Genomic DNA, 20,741 nt, shown 5'->3' with positions numbered 1-20,741 from the left:
TCCAATATATCTAAATTTTACAAAGAGAGAAAAGCAAAACATCCTTAGATTAAAGCAGGAACACAGAATGCTTTTCTTCATTTCTATCCCATATTTTATACTTGTGTAATAAAAACATTATTGTTAGAACTTGTTAAAAGTCTATCTCAAATCATTTATAATAACTCAACAGAGCTCTAAACTCTACCAACAGAGCAGGTAAGACTTTGACACAGAGATATCCAATCTTAAAACATATAGTTAAAAAATAAACAGTATTTGTGCAGTGTGGAAATGCCTGCTAGTCATTAGGTGGCTCGGTCTCAATGTATCCCGACAGAATTTTAAGGAAATGCCAAATAGTTACTTACTTTAGCTAATTTTTAACTTATGTAGTTTTTCCTCATGAAAAAATGAGTGTTGGTGTTACTGGTTACTGGAACATTGGATGAGCAAAAAAAGGACAATTAGAACCAATGTTCTAAGAACATTCACACAGATGAACAGGAAATGCAGTGAGCAAAATGGCCATTTTAGGCAAATAATTACTGTGAGTCAGCCTGAAAAACAAAAGTTTCCATCACATTTTTTGTTAAGCTGCGGGGGGCTTCTAGTAGCTGCCTCCTCCTTTCACCAAATTACAATACTGTGCAAAAGTCTTGAGTCACCCTTCAGTTCTTTATATTGTGCTTCCAAAGAAGTCAGCGTTTGTTGCAGTTTTTATGTTCACACCAAACTCGTACCTGACAATTTTCAGAGGAGCGCTTTTTTTTTTTCTTTGTGTTTGTTTTTTTATTATAAAGTCACTGACCTATGATTCATTCACGCTTAACTCAAGGGATGAACCACTGCTGTGTCTTCTCATAACAGACAATGAACCAATTTTAAAATTGTATCTTTACTTTAGACAATTTTTTCCTGGCAGCTTGTCACAAAACATCATTTGTTCCCATTTGTACAAATAATAAAAAAATAAAAATGCCAGAAACACAGTTTGACAGCCATTAATTAGTATTTTGAATCAACATGGTCCTTTCCAAAGAGCTACTAGATAAAAAAATTGGGAAATCTTGCCATAGTGTGCAGTGTGTCCTTAAAAAAAAAATGTAAGAAAACAGAGCATGTGGGGGTCAAAAGAAGACGTGTCAAGCCTGGAAACTATCTGCAGATGAACAGTAAATTGGGGGGCACATAAAAAAAATAAATGGTAAAAACCTAACATAGGACCTAAGAGCTACATCTGGCCCTTCAGTTGATCCACTTACTAAGCATTCATCGGGTTTGGAGGAGCGATGAATCTCAGTGTCAAATCTTTCGTTTAAATTGTCATCAATATGTACAGAGGAGGTCAGGAGGTCGGCAGACAGTGAGTTTCTGCAGCTGTCTAAAACACACTGGAGGCTCGGTCATTGGTTTGGGGCTCCATCTGAGCCAGTGGTGTTGGAGATCTTGTCAGAATAGATGAATTATAAACACAGAACAGTACTGATTTTGATCCAATGTTAAGAGCTTTCCAAATAGCATCATTTTCAGCATGATCCCAAACACACTGCCAGTGCAGTAAAAACATACCTGAGAAAAAAGAAAGAAAAAGAATTGTACAAATGGGTTTTTCCTCATCTACTATATGTACGTTTCAATAAATCGTTGCCCCCATTTCCCTTACAAAAGATAAAGAAAAGAGGGGTGGCTTGAGACTTTTGCAGAGTAGAGTGCCATACCAAGGCATCAGATTTAACACTGATATTTCATTCTACTTTTATGACATGAATGTCTCATCTCACACAATTTTTATTTGAAGGGGTTGTCTCAGGCACAGTATGCCCATGAATTCATCTGCATGTTTCCACAAGTACGGATGGATTTTAAAAGGACAGGAAGTGATGTTACTTTGTATGTTTATAGTTTTTGAACTCATTACTCAAGCAGAAAGATGAGCTGGTGCCCACAAGTACTGGGTGCTGCCTCTTCTGGAGCACGAGCCAACATCTTATGTGATTCAACAGGAGTATGAGAAAACGAGGATATTTTTAAACTGAAAATCTCCTCTACTGGAGTCCCTTTTCCAAGACGTTCAAAGAAACCCAAAGAAAAGACACCAGGACAAGTGTTGTATTGCTAGGCAAAAAAATTTATAAATTAATAAAAACATTCCCTTTGTTGTGTTCTTCTGACAGCTTTTCCCACTTTGCAAGTTGTGTCCTCTTTTTCTCTAATGATTTCAAAATATAGAAAAATATTTCTGACAACATTCATCATGACATGATTTTCAGATGATTTTCATTCTGTAGCGTTAATCATTTCACATTCGTCTCCCACTTGCTTATCGTTGTTTTTTTTGTTTATATATATATTTAAATATATATATATATAAACAGTATTTACACATCAAAATCAATCCATACCATCTCTCAGCTTCAACCCAGAGACACCAGAGCATGTTTTGCATAGATCACAGAGGGGAAAATGTCAGAGGTGAAAGGTCAAAGCCTTTGAAAGAAACAAGATCATAACAAAAGATATCAATATCAAACATGGCACAGATTGGACATTTTGAAGCGGCAAATGAGTCCTTGAGATGTTTACTGTCCCACCCCTCCACTTTCTCCAGGTGGCGCTGCAGCTCGCAATGTAAAAACAGGAGTGGCAGTTCAACATTTTGGATTGCTGTTTGCATTCACAAAAAAAACAAACAAAAAACCCCCCAAAAGACATTACACGCTCAAAATTAAGCAAAAACACAGGAAAATTTTCAAAGAACAATTTTAGTGAAATTTATTTTAAAAGTTATTTTTTACTTAATTGTCAGATCAATTTTAGTGTTCAAGAAAATGTTTAAAACACAGCAGAAAAAAAAAGTAAAAACAAACAAAAACTGCCAAACATAATCTTCCGGAGCTTAGCTTTGGGTTTACAACAACTCCTTTTTTTATTTGTCAGTTAACAGAGTCTGAAAACAACAATAGCAGGCCAAGGAAGCAGGTTTGGAGTCTGAGCAGAGCTGAGACGCTGCAGCTCACACTGGCTGAGATGCTCGTTCATAAAGAGCTCACACGTTTTGGAAGGCCATCGTTCATTGTGCTAAACAAATTAAGCAGGAACTTTTTTTTTCAGATTTGTTACAGCATGATTACTCCGTGGCCACTAGAGGAACAAAAACATCTTGTGCATCAAGCCGTGGTAGCTGCTGAAAGCAGAAAGCGTCAAAATCAATTTCCCAAAATGAAAAAGAATAAGAGGGAAAAAAAGGCCTGTGCCCCCGTCCATGACCCCTGTTATGTGAACGATTGGAGTGCTCATGTATATATATTTTTTTCTTTAAAAACCAGCAGAGTATGAAAAGCAACTTCCATAAAGCTAAGTAAATCCATCACAGTCACCATGAAGCCTTGATTCTATTTGCCAGACTCCCTTTCATTTACCTGTGTGCAACGTGTGTTTTTACATATAATCACTGCTCTAAATAAACTTCTGCTTACAGTCTTTCAAGGAAGACGTCAAAGGCCCTGGTAGGAAACAATCCCCTTATAAAAACGCCACATTACAAACTTCATCACATTGGTTTTTGTATACTTGCAAATGAACTAAAAAAAGATCAAATAAAATTAAAAGATTAACCGCGAGTACAGACTGCAATCCCTAATTAGACAGATTTATTAATGCCACGTTCTTACTGAGAAGCTCCCTTTTCGTTAATTAGGCTGAGCCTTAAAAATTTTAAATTATTAAAAAACAAAAACTAACTGGCACCGTTTTGTGGGCGTGAAACGTTGACTAAAGAAGCGCGATTCGTGGATAAGGTTCATTACAGTGTTCAGACCGTGTACCATCAAACTGTCTACGATTGCTTAAACAGACATTGTGAGTTTCAGGTATCAGCGATTGTCTTTGGTGTACCATGAACACTAATGACTGTAACTGTGACTGGAAGTGACATTAAGAAACAGAGCAAGTACCATCAATCTTTATCAGAGCTGTTTGTAAAAAATAGTTTTGTTAGAAAACACAATCTTGAGTGTAAAAGACATGGAACCTGATGAGGAATGAGGCCCTCTGTTCTCGTTTTTTTGTTTCCTCTCCCTCGCTCTTCAGATCACACATGTACAGCAGACTGGGTGATACGCGGATGGACGGATGGCAGTGTGTAAAGTACAAGAGAGATTTCTCTACCCAGAGCAAACGTTCAGCGTGAAACCTCGCTGTCATCGCCGAGCTCTGCAGGTGCACGACTCACTAACCACTAAACCCTACTGCATGGAAGCTAATTTAAGCTCAGTACTATTGCACAAACCAAACACTACTTAACTGTTAGTTTATCATAAAACCTCGCCTTATCTGACATGCAGAAACTATTTACCTATTAATAAAAAACCAGAAACAAACTATGGGTCATTACGAAATGCATCTAAGAAATTCTGTAGAAAAGTGACTCACAGCCGGGACGAAATCCCACACGTACGAGCACGACGAACGCGGCTATGGCTTCGACGAGCTGAGGACGTCTCAGCTTGTTGCAGAAAGTGAAAGTGGTGTAATGGGAAAGAAATGTTAGACGTTTTGCAGGGTGGCAGGCAGTTTCTCTACTGCTAAGAGTTGAGAGAGAATGGCTAGTATGTGCAAATATGTTACTTGGAAAGCTGGGTCACAGGTAGATGATTTAACAAAGCACTCCTAAGAATAATGCACATTTTTACAGTTTTTACAGTTTCTGGTAGCATTACAGAAAACTGCTACAGATATTACAGAGCTGTAAAATGACTACTTACCATTTTATAAAAAAAACAAAACAAAAAAACCCCCAAAAACAAATTAGCAACACATTACAAAGGAAAACAGTGAATATCAAGTCTTGGCAAAAGCTTTTAACACTGTGTGGCTGCAACTTCATTCAACCTCAAAACACAATAAATTAAAGAAAAGCTGATCACAACTTGCATCAGCACCTCCACGTGCACATTTATACTTGGTACCCAATGAAATAAAAAGATAGAGTAGCTATTTCACCATTAAAATGGGTGTTAGTGTTTCAAAAAAAAAAAAAAAAAGTAGCAGCATATTATTTTCCCAGATGTGCTGTGTGTTCGGTTTGGCCTGTCTCACCAAGAAAACAAAATCTTTTTCAAGAAAAGTCATGAACGCCTCATGAGATTCTGGGTCATCAAATTCAAAATAAGGGAAATAATGCCAACGCACAGGTGGAATTAAAAAAAAATAAAAAATCGTGCAGAATTTCGGGTCTTTCAAAAACACTGAATGACACACAAAGGATGCGACACGTACAAGTACGGAAGAGGATCAGGGTCACTGGGGTACAAAAAGTGGGCACATCTTTTTTTTTTCTTCTTTTATTCTGAGAAAAAAAATTTCTTTGACTTTAATGTCAGGATTCGGACTTTTTTCTCAGAATTCTGAGATTAAAGTCAGAATTATGGGAAAAAAGTAATTCTGATGAAAAAGTCTGAATTCTGGAAAATAAGAAGAAGAAAAAAAAAAAAAAGATGTGCCCACTTTTTCCCCCAGTGGCCATGATCCTCTTGCCGGCTTCGTGATTCCTCCGCTTAATTTTGTTTTTTTAAATGGCCTGAACAGTTGGCGTCACCTTTTTGGAAAGGAGTGATTCATTCAAATAAACTCTCATACACAATGGCAGACACATCTGCTCCCACATGTTGCTGATATGTCTATAAAATGGTGCAAATTCAGAAGACAAATGTTTAAAACGTTAAAAGAAAAAGGCAATAATTACCCAAGTTTCTCAGTACAATTATGGTAGTCGTGCTGATTCACAGGAGACAAAGTGGCGCTCTCCCACACGGAGGTTTTTCCAGTTTTCATCTCATTCAGTGATGACTAGCATTTAGTGCAGCCTTTTTAAAATAAACCTAAAAGAGCTCCCACGTTTTTTGGGAATGCTTCTGTTTTTTAAAGTGAACTTTTTCTCTTAGTCCGTCCTTGACAAAAGCTCTGATGAAAGCAAACATGAGCCAGCTGCACGGAGATGACCAAACTGATGGGATTACTTTGTAAGTGGCTGACTCGCACACGCTTTCAATCTTTTCCTGCCAAACAATTTTTGGTGTTTTTTTCTGTTGTTGTTGAAGAGGAAACCTTCTTTGTGCCAGCCTGAAAGCACCCTTTCAAAACAAAAGATAACAAGTATTGACTAGCACCAATATGTGCACCTACTTCTTTAATCTGTGGCTTTACTGTGTCATATTATACCATGAAATGGCATGTGTATATACAAGCTCCCGAATCTCAAGTATTTACCGAGATTTTCTGTGTACAGGATGTGAATATAATACACGATATGCACAATATCATAAGTGTACAGATGAGGAAAATGATTCCAGTCCTATAGGTATCCTATAATAATTTTAGTAATAAAAAATCCCAGTTTTCCTCTTTTGTCTGCTTCGTTGCAGACGATCCATTTCAGTGACAGAAAAGTCTCACATGTGTCCTGATGGGAGAATCCTATATCAATCTCTTCTTTGTGTACAGCCTAAATCAACAGATGTGAAGCTAAGTTTGAGGAGTCTGAGTTTACCTTCTACTCCTCTGCTTCCTGGCTGTGCGGGAAGGGCAAAGAGACGGCGTGCTCCTGCGTGAGGGCAGCCAGCTCCTTGAGGAACTCGCAGAAGATAACGGCGCAGTAGACGGCGTTCTTTACTCGCAGCGCTTCAGCTTGCTTCTCAAGGCCAGACGCACCTCCGCTGCCCCGGAACAGAGCGCTGTGCAGTGATTGGCCGCCATCCCGTACGTGTGCGAGGGCGAGCTGAGCGGCGTGCCGAGCCCGTGTTGGACTGTTTGTGTGACGAAGAATCAGGTCTCCGAGAGATGGCTTTCGACTCTTCACTGGAAGAGAAGGGCACGGTTTCACAACAGGGAAATAAAACTGTGACGCGAGACTGCTCTGACATCTCTGCGATTCCCCGGCGTTTTCAAAGATAGAAAAGAAGTCACCAAGTGGGCCTATAGTTCTGATTATCTCCTTTAATGTGGAGTTTGGTAACAAATCACTGCACAGCAAAAAACAAAAAACCCTCAAAAACCTCTAAACCTGAAGCAAATCTGTTAGGTATGTTTGTTTTTTTACAAAGTACTAATGGTAAGATGTTACGGCACCAATAAATTGCTTCTGCTTTCTAACAGTTTTGTCTTTTTTTTTTTAATTTATCCTAAAGTTTTCCAATTCAAATGTACTTTTATTGGAATTTCGTAGTGTGTTTAAAATATTTTTAAACGTCTTTGTTAATTGGATTTTGGTAAATTATCTTTGATTAACACTTCTCACTAAATTTATGACCAAAGTCATCAAAGCCACGCCTGTATGTGTAAATGTAGCTCTTCCTATTTCTATACTCACCAAGGGAATCAGAGCGGCGCAAAGTAGGAACCGCTGCCGGCGAGTCGCTCCAGTCCACTTTGCTTCGGGCCACCAAGTACTGCTGGGCTTTCCTCAGCATGGCAGGAAAGTCCTCGTGAGATGCGGCAAATGCCTCGATGCGGTTCTTCACAGAACCTAAAACCTGAGGAGAGTTGTGGAAACAAACTTTTAAACTTTTTGATCACCTTTGCTTGGTGTTGTTAACCCCTCTCGCAGGCTTGTCATCCCTCAAGACTAAAATTCACATGAACTTAACAATTTAACTTAACAGTTAAATTGTTAAGTTCATCCATCCACACCCACGCTCGCTGGGTGTGGATGGATCACTCGACTGAAACTGCAGTTATATTTATTCATTTATTGTATTTTTTTATGTCCACTGCAGCAGTGAATTCAAGTATCTGAAAATAAAGAAAATGAATGTGGAAAGAAACTGGATGCAAATATCACTGTGGGCCTGATGCTTTTGGAACCAGAGCGTGCACAGAAGTAAGGTGGGCTGGAAGTGGACAACTATGCCTAAAGGCAGACACCCAAAAACTGTAATCCTTTCAAAGACAAAAAGAAACTATTCGCTTTCTCTACTATTTTAAGAACAAGGGGAAAGAGGGCACCAAAAACCATTATAAACAACTTCTGCATAGTGCAGCGTACCTGGATTAGGGACTTGACACTGGGCTGGAAGACCATGTTGGTGTTGAGCAGGAAGGAGCGTAGGAGGGGCTGAGGATAGCAGGCCAGCTGGGCCACAATGCCAGTGAGCAGGATGTTGACGTATAACGAGTTTTGGAGCATGTTCTCCAGCTTGGCAAACAGAACTGTCATGAATGGACCTGCACGGAGGAAGAGCGGTGGATCATTGAATAGAAAGATAGAATGCTCAACTCTTGTCAGCAGGAAAGAGTAACTGCTTCTCAGAAGTGGGTTTTAACTGCTTGTGATTATATGGTTGCAAATCCTTTCACCATCCTTAAAATATAGTCAAGAAGAGTTCCTAAGTTTGAGGTGGTAATTACACCATCAACCACATAACTTCAACAGCTGTGCTGTTAGCAATTATCAAAAGCAAGAGCTCAGTGATACAATTCCTGTTACACATCCAACCACTTATTTGATACAGCAGTGTGAGCATGAAAATATGATGACAGCAATAGACGTATCCACAAACTGATGCAACAGTGAAAGAAATCCGTGAGTCTCACCTGTGTATGGCTGGGACACAGGTTGGTTCAGTGGTCTGGCAGGACTACAGATGCCCACCGCAGACCCGTCTGCCTTCACGTCACCTGTCAGCTTCCCCTCCAGTGCTGATGACAGCTGCTGTTCTTCTTCCTGGCGCTCAGTGGACAGACTCTCTCTGGCGATTTCCTCCAGCTGACAGGCTGCTTTGCAGCGCTCTTTCACCCGGTCCTCCAGTTCTCTCAGCTCCTGTGTGAACGCCTCAATGCTAATGCCCTGACCGTTGGCATCGCCAGGCAGCTGTGGGTCTCCCGGCGCCTGCTCCAGCAGCTCCTCAATAAGACTCTCTACAGACTGCTGACTGGCTTCTGGAAGATCTGAGGATGCATCATGTGGGTTTAAGGTTTCACTTGACAGCAGTTTGGTATCAGATGCTGACTGGTTAATGGGGGTCTGAGTAAAAATCTTGCTAGGACAAAGAGATTGTGCATCACTGATGTCACTGTTGCTAAAAATAGACTTTGGGAGAGCAGTGCAGCTTTGCGAGGGGCAGTTAACAAGGGAACCATTTTGGTTGGCGTTTTCATCCAAATACTGCTGATCATCCAAGTCCCTCTTCACTTTCTTCACCTCCAGTCCTCTATCACGACTGTCTGAGCACCCGTCTCCCTGCACCATTGTTCCATTATACATAGCCTGGTAGCTAACAGTGATGGCAGATGAGGGGATGTGAGGAGCTGGGGAGGAGATGGGATGAGAAGTGGATAAAGCGGTTGCTGAAGACGAAGAAGGTACAAGAGGAGGTACAGGCTTGGGAGGCAGCTCCTCTCTCTGAAGGCTGCGTTTCTTGGAGCGAGGCGTTAGGCTGATGCAGCTGTTTTTGCCAATCGTAACATCCCACTCTCCGCTGTCCCGCTCAGAGCTACTCCATTCAGACCGCGCTGCTGCCACAATGGCCGCCCTTTGCTGACCGGGAGAAGAGTTATGACTTCCTCCCTGCTGGAAAGAGAAGTGCTCAGGGAACATAGTCATTGGGACATTGGAGGTAGGGGGAAGTGGGGGTGGCGGGGCTGTGTTTGGGGATGGGTTTTCGCCATCATATGGTGCCGACCAGTCACGACAAGCCCAAGAGCAAAACTCAATGCTCCTCCGAGCGTCCTTAAGATACTCCAGATAACCTGAATCCCAGTCCAGACAATCTGTGTGGGTCTGCTGATGGTGCATCGGGCTGTCAGGAGACATCTGGTGGGAGCTTGAAGAACTGGACTGCAGTGGATCCATGCTAGAGGAGGTAGGAGCACCTCCACCTCCTGATCCACCTCCACTGCTCTGCTGTCTCATGAAGAAGGACAGGCGGGATGGAGTGCTGGGTCTGGGTGGGGCGGGAGATTCTGTGCTGGGACTATTCAGTACTGCAGGATGACAATATACGGGCAAACAGGAAAACCATGAGTAGAGCCAGGATCTGCTATCCCAATTAATACAGACACTGTATGCAAACAATCAACTTACATACAATAACATTCCTAACACCAAGAGTTTTCCATGCAAATTCACTCTGGCTCTACAACTAAAGGTCTTAAGTAAAGTAAGTGACTAGAGTAGCTGCACAACTATTGTGTACAGTGTATTCCACTCAGTAAAAGATTGTATTTCAAGTGCAGATCATATCATTTACAACCACAACTATTAGTGTCAACTGCTCACTTTCCACAAGTGTGTAGCTCACCTTTGCCCCAAAATGGATTTTCCTCATCTCTCTCAGAGGAGGCAGCTGCGTTGAACCGGCAGCACTCTGGGATTAATGACAGGAACTTGTCCGCTGACTTTCCGTATAAGTCAGTCTCCCTGATAGCACGACGCTGACTCAGCATTACGTGAGTACATGGCAGGAGATACCTGAGAGCAAGAGAACACACAGAAGCAACTTCAGTAATTTTAGATAAGTTAATCCACATGCACAGGATATAGGTTACTATTCAGGAAGCTTAAACTGTGTTGTCATTTTTAATTCTACATTTCCATTCTTAATATTTGCCATATTTATCTTGCTGTGACAAATCACCTTAAAACACAGACAGTATGCCCTAATCACAGCCTGCAGGTAATGTGTTAACGGGGGGGGGGGGGGGGGGGGGGGGGGGGGGGTCACTGGCAGCTTCTGACAGTAGTATGGGAAATGGGAGAAACAGCCATTGGTAGTTCATAAAATTTTTGTAAAAATGGGCAGAAATAACCTTGTCTGTATCGTCTCGTGGTAACTGCTGACAGATGGTGACTTTGCGTCATAACCTTTACTTAATCTAAATGACTAGATGTGTGAAGAAGCCCTTTGGAAGTATAACATTTGGCAAAGTGCTCTGAAGCGCACACAAACCTGAGTACAAGCTGTAGCATGACGTCTTCACAATTCAAGGACAGGAGAGTCCTGAAGAGGCTTAACGATACCATGCAGAGCTGCAAAACAAGCAGAAAGAAACTGGTTAGAAAACAACCATTTTCTGAGGAGGACATACACATACGTAGGACACTGTGATGATTCATAAAAAATATTTCTTTGAATTCCCCCCCTCCAAAAAAAGCCTCAGAATAAATTTCAGAACCCAAACGATATAGGATTTTTAAGCTCAATGCCAATTTTTGGCAATTTAAAAATGTGATATATCGGTTGATATTGTTTGTTTTCTGTTTTTTTGGATTACCTTTCTACGCTTTTTTGCTCCACTTGGAAAAGTTGGTATTTGTGTCCCTTTGGTAAACACACTACGCAACATCAACACTCATAACGTGGTTGAAATGTACATTTTGATACCATATGTTGGAAGCTAATATTGGTTAGACTCCAATAAAATTCTATAACAGCAAAATTTACTATTTTCTTAGCAGTGAACACCAGTAATTTTAGTCAGCAGTGCTGATGTTTTAACGCTATTCCTTTTTAACTCCTATTTGGGGGTAACCATCGTTTCTCTTTTTTCCGTCATACTTCAGGTGAATTAATAGATTTTTTTTCCTAACACCACTGCTGTTCCAAAAAGACTGATATTTATGCATTTGGAGGGAATTTAAGATAATGTTGAAACATTTTGCTGAGGCTTATTTAACCACTTATAAATAACTGGTAACACAATCCTCAATTGTTGCAGCAGACATGAAGAGATTCAGTTTCCATGTTTATTCTGTATCCTACTCAGTTTCTGCTTTAAACCCACTCACCACCCACTCAGTCGAGTTCAAATGAGGGCCTCAGGGCTCCTTTACAAATATGCACGCACGCACGCACGCACACACACACACACACACACACACACACACACACACATATATACGGACCCTTGAATTGCTGCTAATGCGCGTGAGCAGCGTGTCCAGGATGGTGTCATTGTCATGGCGATGCAGCAGGATGAAGCGCAGGAAAGTTTTGAGGAGGGAAGTTTCCGTTATACTGCGCAGAAAAAGATCAAGGTAGGCTGTGCTGGCGATCATCTCATCCACCGATGACTGCAAACACACACAATTAAAGGTGTCTCAAAACTGCCAAAAATATGCAATATGATAATAGTTATGTGTGCACAGTTAAAAGCAACATTAAGGGAATTTGTTCACCCCCTCTCCCCAACTCGGCTGTTAAAGAAACTGCAGCCTTTCTAACAAAAACAGTCCCCTTTGCTACCTTATGCAGGGCGGGGCCGATGACAGGTACAAGGAAGCCGTTGTGAAGGTAATCCAAAAGCTGTGAGCGGACCAGGGGATGGGCGACCTGCACCACGGCGTTGCAGAACTCGAGCGAGTTCATGAAGAGCACGAGCGACGACACGCCCATCCAGTCCTCCCGCCGAAGGGCATGCCAGTCATCTCCTCGAACTTCTATCTTCCTCGGCAGAGAGGAATAAAGAGCGCTGAGGCCTGTCGCCAACACCTGAGGAGAGGCAGAGAGGTCACAGACGTTGCTGACTGAGTCACCTCTAGGAAGTCAGCAGGTGGCACCTCTCAAATAGGAGTCTATTTTTAAAGTTCTGACTTTTGGAAGTAACAAACAAGAGCTACAAACTACACCAAATTAATGATGGAGAAAATAAGCAGCATTTTCATACAAATATCACCAAGTCACAGCCCATCCAACCCCTTCCATTAAGACTGTGCTGACTAACGGCTATTATTACTGTCTGCTGCAAATCTCAACTGCTTAAATGAACAGTTTTTAAATATTTTCATCATAATTCAAATAATTGCAGCATGATGGTCCGTACTCTGAGTCCTACTGTTGTTACCAAAAAAAGGTTTAAACGAGTGCCTTCCCAGCACATGCAGACACAGTGGATTCACAGTCTAGCTCAAAGCCCGTCATGTATCTTAGCCTTTTAATAACAGCTGATGACTTTTATGAAAATCCAATATTTATTGCTGCTGCCGTGCACATATAGGATGGAGAAACCTGAACCCGTTAGGCTGACAAAACAGATGCAAACTTCCTCAAAAAGAGCTGTGCACGGACACCGAGGGACAGGGAGCAAAGACGGGATGTTCTCTGTACTCTGCTTACAACGTGAGAAAGACTACAATTGTTCCTGTTGTCTAAGAATGTTGAACTAGATCCAAAACTGTCAAAGCAAAGCTGATTATGATACGTGTGAGTATGCACAGACAGGAAATAGCCAGACTCGGACAGAGAGGAGCAATTGGTCATTAACGCCACCTCCACTGGATCTTTCAGCTGTAACTAGGTCAGACTGAAGCTGCTGGAAGGAAGATGAGCAGAAAATAGCTGAGTTAGCACCAGAGTATAGAGACCTGAGAGGGAGGGGGGCGGGGGTAGACTACTGACCACAGTGCTGTATGCAGACATCACGCAAGACTCGCTCTTATAATGCAGTATGAAAGCTTAAACATTGCTCTGGGACCAGATTCAGTTAAAATCCTGACCAATTCTTGTTCATACATTCAAATGTATGCAGACACATGTTCCCATTGCAGAACTGTTAAGCAAATTAAACTAATAGCTTTAAATATGCACCTCAGACTGCATTAAGTATAACATGGCTCTTTAATTACATCTAGTGGCAGCTAAAAGAAATGACAAAAACAAGGCAGACAGGTTTTACTTCAAAGCGGAATAAACTTTCCACCTTCAAGTTATGATTGTGTTTCCAAACAGAAAAAAGAAATCACAGTTCAAAAATGATAAAATATCCTTCCTTTGTTTTCATCTTTCTTTTAGGTCTCCTGCTTAAAGAACAAACAGTTATTACTAAAGAGTGCTTCTAAACTCACTGGGGGAGAACTGCATCAGTAAGGAAACTGCATTTCACACAAGTTTTCTTAAGCTGTCTTCTTTATCACTAAACAATAAAGTTTCTCCTAAAAACTGCAAACATGTGATGTTGGGTGAGTTTCTGGGTTTTTTTAAATAGGAAGCCTCGAGTTGAGACACAGTTGATAGGATGTAGATAAGGATGAACGGTCTGTCAGAGTGCATAGTCATCTCCTTCTCCTTCCATTATCGCACACCATCACTAATGCATCAGAATTAGACAGCCTGCGCGCGCGCACACACACACACACACACCTCTCTTTCTTAGAAGCAGTGAGGGAAACTAAGTCAAGATCCAACTCTTATAATCTGTCCTTAACCATCACATCAATAAAGAATAGGTCATATTCACCATATACTATACGGTTTTTAGACTCAGAGGTTTTAATTTGAGTCTGGCTTTGACCATACTTCTATCAATCACAAGCCAAATGAGCATCATTATGGGAAAACTGTCTGAAAAAAGAGAGAATGAAGAGTGACTCAAAAGCTCCTCACTCACCGGACAAAAGTAGGAGTTCTCAGCGATGTATCGTGCAACAGCCTCGTGACTGGCTGACGCCGCCATAACCAGCAGTAGTGCATCTCGCGCCTGCTGTCCAATGGCTCCATCTCGGTGGATGAATGGCACAAGCAGGGAAAAGATCAGCAGGTTGGTTGAGCCCTGCTGGGCTGGTGCAGCCCGGAACAACATCTCTAGAACCACCGGCTGTCGGGCCATTGACACGCAGATCTGATGGAGGGAAAAAGAATCCCATTAAAGAACAAGAGTCATGAAACGCTGTTGAAAAATCTACTTTGGAGGTTAGTTATTATTCCAACTTTAGCACAGAAAGGAATCACTAATCACTACAAAGGTTTCCTTTTATATGAAAAGAGCAGGTCAGTGCCCCTTTCTGGGGAGTTAAAAACATTTCAGGGAACACCATCAATTATATTACTATTTATTTATGCACCAAATTCACCTGGCTTTTGAAGTGGAACCCCTGCAATTAAATGGTACGTCTCCTGACCAATCAGTAACCTGAGCTGGACTATATTCAACTAACTTTATTGTTTGGGGGAGAAAAACGCCACAGCATGTGATGCTCTCATTTGTTGGTTTCTCAATCAATTGCTGCCGGGCATTCTCATGAAAAAGATATCAAATTACATTTTAAGATAAAAAAAACCTAGCAAACAGCATGCAAACAGTAAATGCAGCAGAAGCAACAGCAAATGAAAAACTACTATAACTTCTATCTTCCTCGGCAGAGAGGAATAAAGAGCGCTGAGGCCTGTCGCCAACACCTGAGGACAGGCAGAGGTCACAGACGATGCTGACTGAGTCCCCTCCAGGAAGCCAACAGCAAATGAAAAATTACTATAATTCAAATTGTCAGGTTTCATGAAGAGCCACAGCTCAGCTAAGGTTTTTAATACAACAGCCAATTTTTCCAGCCTTCAATTCTCAGTCATCTCACATCCGTTCAATTTTAACACAAAAAATAAAACAAAACTTGTTTGTCATTTGTGGGATGTCTACTACCGGTGAAATATATTTTGTTTATAGTGACTGCATACACACACTGGAAAAGACTGTAGGTTTGTATGTACCTGGTTAAGCAACAATACCAGGCTGTTCTCCAGAGCTGAAGGACAGCCGAGTTCTGGGTCAGCACAAGCTCCCAGGAGCCTAAGAAGGGGGTGGAGAATGGCTGTGTGCTGGAGCAGGGGCTGCTGGGACTGACCGATAAGCATCTCAAACAGTTTGAGCAGTGCACCCTGGCTGTCTGGGTCCAAGCCACGGCGAAGGTGCCACTGAACCAGCCTCTCCAGGATATTCTCTGTGACCACAAGCTCCAGTATGGGCCCCATAGGTGGCACGCTGGTGCCGCTCTCTGAGCTCTCAGCAGGACGCTCCTCTGCCAGCAAACATAACATCTGGTCGGTGTTGTTTCTCACTGCCGTAAGGTCATCGCTGGAGGATGAAGTCTCATGCTGCTCCAACACCCAAGATATCTGAGAAAAGGAAGTAAGGAGTGTGTTGTTGCTTTATCCAGTGGACTTAAGTGATGAAGTGTTTGAGGTCCATGCTAACGGGACCAGGACAAACACTAGAACTGTAATGGCACATGTGGGTATTTGTTTATGTAACACAATACATAGAACTGAATGTTATTCCACATTACAATGTTTCCTCAAGTCAATCAATTCTGCTTCCATGTAACTGGTTCATCCTTTAGTCCAAGAGGAAGAAATTCCCTTAAGGCTCTCCCAAGATATCGAGTCCATTAGCACAAACAGACAGGCAACCCTTAAACTTAATATCTCCAGCCATGGCTATTACTGACAAAGAGGCATACAGGCAGATAATACTCAAAACAGGTTAAAATACAACAGTGCAACACAACTCAATTATTTTGCAAGATATAAAACGGCCTGTATTTGTATAGCGCTTCACGGTGAGAGTATGTGGTCAAAAGTGTGTGAGAGCAAAATGATAAGCAGAAGTTTAATTGGTCAGCATGACTACAGCAAGAATGAATTTGCAGATCTGGGCCCATGTTGAACAGATAAGAGCTGCATGTTAGATACTGGATAACAAGTCACGAACTACATTTAGGTGCACTTCTGTGGCTCTGTTGCAATGCATTTGCAACATATTCACTTATGGCTGGTGTCTGCTTCTTCTACAGTGGATTATAAATGCATTTCTCCATTATGACAACCGATCCTTTCAAAGAAAAACTCACTGACAGGATCGGACCTGTATATAGCTTTAGTAAGTCTCGCCAAAGAAGGAGCGGGTTTGCAAAGTGTGCACGCCCTGCAATCCCTGGGAAAAACAGAAAATAGATCATTTCTCAGACATCTTTTGTTGCCTCAGATTAGTTCCAACCGTCAGGCAGTGACAGACCTCTGTAACCTATAAACGTTCAGTAGGTAACTGGACATCAGCCAGCTAGTTTACTTCTCTCACTGACACTGACACAGTGAACTTTCACACATTGTGTGAACACATAATCATTCACTAGAACAAAGACAAAGCCTTCAAATCACACAAAAAGAAAAAAGATTAAAAGTAGAAAATTTGAACTGTCACAATAAATTGGATTTATTATAATTAACTCACCTGTGAGAGAGAGAATGTTACTTAGGCGCTGAAGAAAATTTAAAAAAGCAGTTTTTAACTTTGATTCTGTTTTGTGACTGACAAAATTATTGTTTCATTTTGAGTTCAGCTTTTCTTGAGTTTTCACTCTGGGTAGGAAAAATAATTTGCCTCAAATTGTGAAAACGGGACAGTCTTTGTGCAAAATTAACTTTTGTGTGTTAGTTCAAACATTGATGCTGTAACATCAAGATAACATTTTTAATTAAAAAAAAAAATCAGTACCAATGTAGACCACTGTGGGCAGGGCAGGAACATCGAGCAATTTTTATTATTTATTATTTTGAAGCCACAAAAAGTCCATCACACCATTTCCTGTGACGAGCACACACAGCTGCACTAAGTAAGGCTGCTCAAATATAGCAAAAATCATCATCTCAATCCCCAATATAGTTTCGTCTCAAGTACTTAACATGGTTATTAACTAACTTTAAAAAAATGTCCTTTTAAAGGATATTTATTTGGAATTTAAATACAATTGATAATAAACACATGTCGAGGAGCGTGTCAGGCTACATTTCACCGTGTGTTATACTTGTATAACTATGCATGTGACAAATAAAGAACCTTGAACCTTGAATGGTTATTAACTAACTTTAAAAAAATGTCCTTTTAAAAGATATTTATTTGGAATTTAAATACAATTGATAATAAACACAAATTGGTGAGTAACACAGGGTCATCTGGTAAAGCGTTAAGCAGAGGTATTTTTGACTGCAAAGCCCATCTTGCAAGAGCAACCGGTGCATTGCCTCCACTTTGATATCTCTCCAGAGGCAGACGGGCAAAAACAGCCCCAGGGTCATTTGGGGACCTGCAATGCAGCCACGGCTCAAGCAGCGGAGAGCTAAAGACAGCGTTTGCCAACTTTTAGTAATTCTTCCATGGGTTACATGTGCCTTTTACTTTTTTAAGATGGATTGTTGATCAAGAGATGGGTCCAAGGGAGGGGTAAAAACATACCAGTATAAAGGAAAGACAAGAAACAAGAGCTTTGGAAAGAAAAGAAACAGAAAAAAAAAAAAAACTGTGTGTGTCTTAAGCTCACCTGTCTCCAGTGGTTTTCAAACACCATGAGACAGGTCTCTGGGTCTGCAGTGCAGGGGCTGGAGGGGGCGGCACTCCGGCTCGACCGACTCCCAGAAGCCCGTGGGTTTAACCTGCTCAGCCAGCTCATAGTGAAACCAGCTTAAAGCAGACCAAAGATCACTAAAACTCAATGACGTTGAGTCTAACAGAAGGCAAAGGAAATTATATGGGAAAACAAGAAGTGGGAGAGAGGAAAAGAGAAGTGCAAAAAGAAGGGCAGAAAGGGAAGGGAAAGTGTATCACAACAGAGAAGAGGAGAAAGAGGTCGGCTGTGCAGGCTGTCAATCCCGCTCAGTGTACATCTAGGAAAAGCCTGCTGCTGCTGCTACAGAAACTTTGTGACCCTGTCCTCCTCGTAGACCCTGTCATCCAGTCTGAAGCCAACACCACTCCATAGCCGGTCAGGACTGGCAGTCTCTCTGTGTGAACAAAAAAAACCCCCAAAAACAAAACAACATTAACATCATATAAACCTGGAATAATAACAGCTTCATTCACAAACTTGCTATTACTAAAAGATCTCATTGCATTTCTCTTAATGTGGACTTGAAACATGACAGAATAACCACTAGATTAGAGTGGGAAGAATGCATGTAAGGCAACATGGATACAAGATTCCATGCCTCACTCGCTGTGGCTCGGGAGGCAGGGTCCATGGCAGTAAGCTACCCCAGGACCCCACAGAGCTTTCAAGAAAGCCAATATACATCCAGAGGAATGACTTCAGGTGGACATTGTTGATAAAATACAGATTTATAAATGACATTATGCATATGGCAAAAACTACAAATCACCTTTCAATGGGATCACATCAGCCACGATGTCATTGAGTGTTCAGACCACACATATTACTCTTAAATAAGAATAAATAAAAGCACAGCAATTATCTGAAATGTCATTAATGATTTTGCCCAGTTACACTGAGGTTGAACAGGTGAGTAGCTCATGGTTGGTGCCAAGCTGTTGCATGTGAAGCGTGTAACATTTTGTGGATACGTTTAGAAAATTATTGCAATGGAAGAAAAGATAAAAGTAGAAAGAGCCACGGTAAAAGAATTAACAGTTTCAGAAAACAAGTTTTAACTACACACCATTTCTATCAGTAACATTTCTGCAGTATTATACTGAAAACGTTGATGTTTTATCACAAGTCTAATCCTCATAACACCTGCATGGACTGAGCTCATGAAGGAAGGGAAAAGAAATGTTTTTGCTTTCCTTCATTTTCTATTACATCAAAATGCTTTAAAAAAGGTCCATGTTATGAAAGGACTGTGCAGTATCAGTAGCTGCTGTGTCCATTTGTCGTCAGTATTTATATCACTGGCTGAACACTGCACTCAAGAACATCTAATGCGATTATATACATATACTATATTCCCAAAAGTATTTTGTCATCTGTCTTCACACCCATATGAACTTGAGTGAAAACCCATTCTTAATCGACAGGTGTTAATATGTCATCTGCCCACCATTTACAGCTATGACAGCTTCAACTCTTGTTGAAGCTGTTGATATGTTACAGTGGTGAAAAACCCAGGATTGGGGCATGGCGGAACCGCGACCGGGCCAGCCAGGGGAGGTGCTGACCCAAATGGTGGCAGAGTTCGTGCCTACCTCTAAACCCGTACCCACTTCTTGGGTGGGAGCGCCTGCACCTGTTCCTGTTCCACGGAGGAGGGCGGATGAGCAACCTCCACTTACACCACCTGCTCATGCATCTTCTCGGCCTGAGCCGATGGACAGCGTGGACAGCATGCGGGGGACAGCGTGCTCACCCAGAGCCGGAGGCTGGCACCAAGGAGAGAGCTGCTCAGCTGGGGCCAGAGGCCAGCATGTGGTCTGGACCTGCCTCGTTTTTACCAGAAGCCAGCGTCTCTATTAGAAGCGAGTGTGAAAACGACAACTGTAATAAAATCCGCTGATATGTGGTCGGGTCTGCTATACATATGCTACAGTGTGCTTATTTGACCATTCTTCCAGAATAAAAGTTGTGAGGTCAGACACTGATGTTGGACAATAGGGCCTGGCTCACAGTCTCTGCTCTAATTCATCCCAAAGGTGTTCTTTTGGGTTGAGTTCAGGGTTTTGTGCAGATCAGTCAAGTTCTTCCACACTCACACTTCCACACCGCTCATTTAATTCTTTATCGACCTTGCTTTGTGCACTGCGATGCAGTCATGTAGGAACAGGAAGGACCCATCCCCAAATGTTCCAAAGTTGGGAGCATGAAATTGTCCAAAATGTCTTGGTATGCAAAACAACAGGAGTTCCTTTTACTGGAAGTAAAGGGGGTGAAAAACATCCCCACGCCATAATGCCCCCGTCCGCCAAACTATACATTTGACACAAAGCAGTCAGACAAGTACCGTATTATTCGGGCTATAAGGCGCATTTAACATTCTTTAATTTTCTCAAAAATCCACAGTGCGCCTTATAATCCGATGCGCCTTATGTATTAATTCTGGTTGTGCTTACTAGCCTTGAACCGATTTTATGTGCTCAAATTAAGTTTAACATCCGGGCATCCATGAAAACAGAATTTATTAAATTTAATGGAGTTAGAAGTTAGGTGGAAACTAGCAAGCTAAGCATGATATAGCATGTTCTGACAGATTTCTGAAACAAATTCAAATGTA

At 41.5% G+C, this 20,741-nt stretch overlaps 1 protein-coding gene across 1 annotated transcript in view; it reads right to left on the bottom strand.

Annotated features, from left to right (window-relative positions):
* Positions 1-386: 386 nt before the first annotated feature.
* The window catches only part of fhip1b (FHF complex subunit HOOK interacting protein 1B), a 29,464-nt gene continuing 9,109 nt past the window's right edge, over positions 387-20,741 (bottom strand). Inside the window, exons 2-12 of the mRNA XM_085384020.1 lie at positions 18,062-18,521; positions 15,456-15,860; positions 14,362-14,592; positions 12,222-12,467; positions 11,882-12,049; positions 10,926-11,005; positions 10,278-10,447; positions 8,572-9,960; positions 8,024-8,202; positions 7,349-7,511; positions 387-6,837 (exon numbers count right to left, since the gene is read on the bottom strand). Coding sequence (XP_085240146.1) covers positions 6,533-6,837; positions 7,349-7,511; positions 8,024-8,202; positions 8,572-9,960; positions 10,278-10,447; positions 10,926-11,005; positions 11,882-12,049; positions 12,222-12,467; positions 14,362-14,592; positions 15,456-15,860; positions 18,062-18,190 — 3,465 coding nt within the window. The 5' untranslated portion in view covers positions 18,191-18,521 and the 3' untranslated portion in view covers positions 387-6,532. The remainder of the gene's footprint in view (positions 6,838-7,348; positions 7,512-8,023; positions 8,203-8,571; positions 9,961-10,277; positions 10,448-10,925; positions 11,006-11,881; positions 12,050-12,221; positions 12,468-14,361; positions 14,593-15,455; positions 15,861-18,061; positions 18,522-20,741) is intronic.

This window comes from Rhamphochromis longiceps, linkage group LG16, assembly GCF_057381845.1.
Source record: "Rhamphochromis longiceps isolate RC_006_pf linkage group LG16, R_longiceps_female_GT1.1, whole genome shotgun sequence".
NCBI classification, from domain to species: Eukaryota; Metazoa; Chordata; class Actinopteri; order Cichliformes; family Cichlidae; genus Rhamphochromis; species Rhamphochromis longiceps.
This window is presented reverse-complemented; position numbering and strand designations above follow the sequence as displayed.